General features: G+C 33.2%; 1 protein-coding gene across 1 annotated transcript; it reads right to left on the reverse strand.

Annotated features, from left to right (window-relative positions):
- Positions 1-1,596: 1,596 nt before the first annotated feature.
- On the reverse strand, positions 1,597-3,170 carry LOC107608236 (uncharacterized). Its single transcript, XM_088492578.1, has 4 exons — positions 2,866-3,170; positions 2,614-2,702; positions 1,885-2,121; positions 1,597-1,697 (listed from the first exon to the last, which is right to left on the reverse strand). The coding sequence occupies exons 1-4, from the start codon at positions 3,168-3,170 to the stop codon at positions 1,597-1,599; spliced, it is 732 nt and encodes a 243-aa protein (XP_088348704.1).
- Positions 3,171-6,047: the final 2,877 nt, after the last annotated feature.

Here is a 6,047-nt window from a genome sequence, read left to right on the forward strand (position 1 = left end):
TAACAAAAAAAGGGTCCATTGCAGTAAGTCCCGTTACAAAAAGTTTTTGTAACGAAAAATGAAACTGTTACAATTCAATACCATATTTTGTAACAATTTTTTCTGATACAAAAAACCAGAAACCGTTACAAAAGTGGTAACAAATTTTGATCTTGAAGGTATTTTTCGTGACAGTCAATTTTTTTCTATCAAAAAATTTTGTTACAAAATGTAACATTATTTTGTAACATTTTTTTTCTTTCGTTACGAAAGCAAATTAATTATTTTGTCACAACTTTTTTTTATTACAAATTACATGCATAATTTATTAAATTATTTTTTAAATTAACTAATATATTAACGATTTTAATAAGCAAGTTTACATGTATATAATATGCAAAAATATACATAAGTCAAACAAGATCCTTTTAGCTAAAATTGTCTTGAAACAAAATAACATTAGCTAGTGAGTACATTGATTAGTTCAATCAAAACATAAAAGTTCTAACATAAAAGTTCAACCAAAACATAAAAGTTCTAACGTAGATTAGTGTCTCTATGCATCAAAACATTCTTGAGCCCTCAAGGTAGCATATGGTCACCATTTCAGCACTCCTGTAAATAAGAAAAACCAAAACAAAAAAGTTAGAAACAAGATATAACACTAATTATAATTTTTTCACTAAGTTTTATCTAAAATGTTTAGAAAAATTTCGGCAAAACCTCCCCTAAAACTTGGATATTTCCACCGTCCACGGTTCCAACAAACACAACCAATTCACAACTTATGTCTCAGCCATACCCAACCAAATTTATCAAACCAAATAATAGGACATTTGTCATTTTTCAACCATGACACAAGTAAAATGTGATAAATAGATCCATATACAAATTAAAATATACTAATATAAAATGGGAATCATCTACGAAAATGTATTAAAACCATAAGCAACTTTAGGAGTACCTTTAAGGTCTAGTTTGTTTCATTGTCAAAGCGCGCTATGAGAGAGTTCACAACAGCTTGTTGAGCTTCCAATTGAGCTTTCACTCGAGCTTATTCTTCCTTTTGGCGTGTTTGTTGCTTTTTAAGTTTTTCTTTGAGCACATCTATTTTCTTTGTTAGCTCCTCACAATCTTGCATTGCCTCTTGAAGTTGTACTTAAATCCTTAACTTAGATTTCTAAGCCTTTATGCCATAACCTAGCATCACAGTGACTATCACTTTCAAAGGGCTCTATGTAAACTAAATTCTAAAGCGGTTCTCTATAACTCCACAATACAAACTATCCTAATTCAATGCATTGTAAAAAACACAAAATCAATAACAAAATTGAATTAATATTTCTATGTTAATAATGATGATGTAGTTACCTAAAAACACAAAAATTTAAGAAAACAAAAAGTATCAAAATCACCAAAAAAATGCAAAAAATAGAATCAAAATAATAAGGCACTAGAGTAAAATAATCAGGCACCATAGAATTGTCAACTTTCTGATAAAACATAATTGAAACAACAGAAATTGAAAATGCCATCAGGCTCCAAAAATTGACTACCGGTAGTAAATGCTCCGAGTGGTTCCAGAACCTTTTTCTGATTAATTATCAAAACGAAACATCAAATATTAAGTTTGGAGAAAGAGTCAAATGCACATTGCACTTCAGCATTAGGCCCATTGCCTGCATCAACAACTATATGGAAACCACCCAATGGCTTCTCTATCAGTAGACAATGCAATATAAAAGATTAGCAAATAGGATCAGAACATTAAAAAAAACGACAGAGGAAAAACTGTAAATGCTACAATAAAAATAATAACACATAATGTATCCCAATTAGAACTCCATTATTAACCACTCCATTTACCAAACAACTATTTATTATCATACCAATATCAAGACATACCTATGCTTCCCGCTGCTTTGCGAACTGCCTTTACTAGGTCAGATGTATATACATTCATGTAATCAACTTGCTTAATAGATGATGAAGCCTTTCTCTCAGAATTTGCTAAACTTTCAGCTGTAAATTGATTGTATATATCAGCAGCTCGCTCTAATACGTCTTTGATATCAGTCTTTCCAAGTCCACCAGCATTTGTGAAAAATTTGAATCCATTCCGGTTGAAGGGCAGATGACTCGCTGTTCACATATAGAGATGTTTCATAAACAATTGGTGAGTTAAACATTCAAAATTTCATTTTATCCATGAGAAATTATTTTTCAATTACCAAAACCAAACTAAACTAACATAAAAGTGTCTGTCAAAACCCATGGATGTTAATTATTAACAAACAGGAAATAGTAAAAACAATTCATGACCACCAATACAATAACAAGCTAGTAAGGAAAACCACTCAGTCTAGCAGCTAAGGGTTAAGGCATAAATAGTAGTTCCTTGACATAGTATATCAGGTTTCATGGCTAACTGATTTTGTTTGAACCCTCCTTTTAACATTCTCCAAGATTCATTATAGTTTCACAAGAAGAAGCATGTGCAATACCAATCTCTACAGATAACTCAAAAGGGCTTTTGCATTGAAGAGCATGTTACAAACAAAATCTAAAGCTTTCAAACAACTATGATGTCTTACAGTTAGAATAGTGACATTCAGCTACAACCTCATCATGTACCTATTATCATAATGGATCCATCAACAGGACACAAGAATGCTTCATCCTTTGTGAGTGTGCTATTGAACATGGCTGGTGTTGATGCTAATCTGAAAAGAGCAAACAATGGTATTAACTGACTAGGCCATTAGAATGGTCTTATCCATGGTGAAAACTACTAAATTAGGCAAACAAAAGAAAGACAACCAATTAGTATCATGTCTGACCCAATGAACAAATAAGGAGAAAAAAAACACACACACACACACTCACTCATTTGCAGACATTGCTGCTGGGAACCTAGGACAATGTGGAACTACAAAAAGGAAACACGGTTCAAGGCGCGGGCAACTCATTGTAAAAAGAAGAATGACAGAAGTGGAGCGGCGGCTCCGATGGCGACCTCCGGCAGCGGCGACGGAGACAGCTTCACAGTCGGCGACGTGGTGTGGCGATGGGCGGACTCGCGGCGACAGATCTGACGCGCATCTCCTCTCTCCGTGGCTGAGCTCCCTCGCGGTTCTGTTTCCTCCCTCGTGCGTCCTTCTCTTGTGACGAAACAGTGGCGGCGACGGCATGGAGCACGGCGCGGCGGTGGTGACGAGGCGTGGTGAAAACCGGCGACGACAGTAACGACGCGGCTGGCAGCGATGGCTTCACGGACTGCGATGGCTTCATGGACGGCGACGTGGCTGACGGCGCGACTCCCTCTCCTCACGGTTCTGACGGTGGCAGCAGCGCGACCCTCTCTCATCGTCGGATCTCCTTTCTTCTCTCTTCCCCTTTCTCCCTCTTCGTGCTTCCCCTCTTCCCCTTTCTTTCTTTTATTTCTTTTCTAATTGCTGTTAGGTTTCTTTTTGTGTGTATTGAGTGTGAGTGTGTGACCGTGGGTGAGTGAGTGAGGGGTGTGGCCGCTGTGTGGCTGCTGTTTGTGTGTTAGAGGGTTAGGGTAGAAAATTAGGTTTAAGTAGGATTGGGATTAAGTTAGGGTTTAGTGTTTTGGGAGTGCAAATTAAAGTTTTGTTTAGAGTAAAATTATTAATAAAATAATAAAATAAAGTAATAATTTAAAACTAAATTAAATATAAAGTAATTATCTTTGAAATGCCGTTTAATTACTAACTTAAAATCTATCTTCGAATAAATACTAATTTAATAAAAAATTTTAATAATTAAATTAATTCTCTTTTATTTATAAAATAAGGTTAAAAATTTAAATATTTAAAAGTAAGATATATAAAATATTTATTATTTATTTATTTATTTATTTTTTTTTATAAAAAATTATATAAACAAATTTTTTTAGCGTGTTTAACATTTTGAAAAAAAAATTGTTATAAAATATATTTACATTTTGTGATAAACAAATAACTTATTACAAATAATGTTGATTTGTGACAAATTAATTTTTTGTTACAAAACAATTAGAGTTTTTGAAACAAAAAGATATTTTGTTACAAAATATTACAAATTTTTGCAACTTCTTTGTTTTTTGTTACAAAATATTATAATATTTCGTAACAAAACAAAGGTTCGTTACAAAAACTAACATAATTTGTAACAACAAAAGTTAGATTGTTACAAAATATTAGCATGTTTTGTAACAACTTGTAATGTTATTACAAAAAATTATTCTTTTGTAACAATTACTAATTATTATTACAAAAAATAATTTTTTTGTAACAATTTTAAATTTGATACAAAATTTTTGTTACAAATGTTCCATTTTCTTGTAGTGATAATAGCCCAATCTACCTCCACATTCATGCAACAAACTCAAATTTTTATGGATGAGACAAGAGCCAACTTTTAAAATCAAGGTACATCCATTCGAAATTTGGAAGTACCAATAGGACAAATTGGCAAGCAACTCATAGAGAGGCCATCCAATATTTTTTCAAGTGACACAATTTTCAAGCCAAAAGAAGAATGCAAGGCCATTAGCTTAAGGAGTAGAAGGGTGATTAGCAAAGAGAATGAAGACCAAACAGTGACATCCAATAAAAGGAAACACGTGGAAGAAGAGAAGCAATAAAAGGAGGGAATTGTTCATGCACCAACAATTGAAGCTCCAAAGAAAAAGGAAACAGTGACTCCTTATCAACCAAAATTTTCTAGCCTCAAAGGTTCAAGGGGGAGAACCAAGAGAAGCGAAGCTTCACATTCTTGGAGGTGTTCAAGAAGCTACACATCAAGATTTTATTCATAGAAGTTTTGGAATAAATGCCTCTTTATGCTAAATTTATGAAGGAGTTGCTATCCAAAAAAAGGACTTTAAAGGGGGATGAAATAGTGGTAATGACCAAGAAATTTAGTGCAATATTTCAAAAGAATTTGCCAAGAAAAATGAAGGATACAAGGAGCTTCTAAATTCCATGCACCATTGAAAACATATTCTTTGAAAAAACCTTGTATAACTTGAGAGCAAGTATCAATTTGATGTCTCTCTCGTGATAAAGAAGCTACAAATTCAAGAGATGAAGCCTACAAGAATAGTTCTATAAATGGCAGACAAGTCAATAAAGCATGCACATGGGGTAATTGAGAATGTCTTGATTAAGGTGGAAAAATTTTTCTTCCTAGAAGATTTTGTTATTCTTGACATGAAGGAAGATGAGAATGCCTCCATCATTTTAGGAAGACCTTTTCTAGCTACTTTAGAGTCTTGATTATTGTTAAAAAGGGTGAATTAATGTTCAGGGTGCATGATGAGCACTTAGTTTTTCATATTTTCAAAACCATGTACCATTCAAGTGAGAAAGAAAATTGTATGAAGGTTGAATCAATTGATCCAAGCCTCCAAGAACCCCCTGATGAAGCTAACAAGAATTTACAACTCAAGCCTCCCTTGTGAAAATTAACTAAAAACTCCCTGACATCAAACCTAAGTTTGGTGTTCGAAGTGCATTATCACATGAAGAAAAGAAGGTGCTCAGGGGATGGAGAAACAAGAAGATCCCTACAAGTGACTTCTCACCTGGACAACAAGTGATACAATTGCCTTTTCCACCATGGATATGGCCAGACAAGTCCAACAAATAGTATGAACTTTACACAGTAAACAAGATCTTCTCTTTGGAACACATCGAACTCATAGATGAAGACAATGGGAGAAAATTCACAGTGAGAGGAGAGGTATTGGAGTACTATGATCCACTGTTGGGAATAAGTAGTATAACCACAATTCAATCAATCATGTGTCAAATAATTTGTTATTGTTATTATATTAAAATGTTAATATAATAACGTCCTTGATTAAATTTAGAGATTTATCATTGTGATAGTGATCATAATATTGAGAGATAAATCTTTTATAATTTAATCTAAATTGTTCTTGGTCATAGGATTATTAAAAAAGACATTAATAATCCGGAAAGATCAATATATATATAATGGTCTTCATTGGATGAAGATTAATAGATCTCATTTATTAAATTATATATATATATATATAT

Source organism: Arachis ipaensis, chromosome B7 (assembly GCF_059453495.1).
Source record: "Arachis ipaensis isolate K30076 ecotype BB chromosome B7, ASM5945349v1, whole genome shotgun sequence".
Lineage (NCBI taxonomy): Eukaryota > Viridiplantae > Streptophyta > Magnoliopsida > Fabales > Fabaceae > Arachis > Arachis ipaensis.

Excerpts from the sequence above, each read along its gene's own strand:
- LOC107608236 (XM_088492578.1), bottom strand. The coding sequence starts at position 3,170 with ATGCCGTCGCCGCCACTGTTTCGTCACAAGAGAAGGACGCACGAGGGA. Across the intron at positions 2,122-2,613 it reads TGGATCCATTATGATAATAG|CGAGTCATCTGCCCTTCAAC; the intron begins GTACATGATGAG and ends ATATGTGAACAG. Across the intron at positions 1,698-1,884 it reads CAAAGCAGCGGGAAGCATAG|AGAAGCCATTGGGTGGTTTC; the intron begins GTATGTCTTGAT and ends GTCTACTGATAG.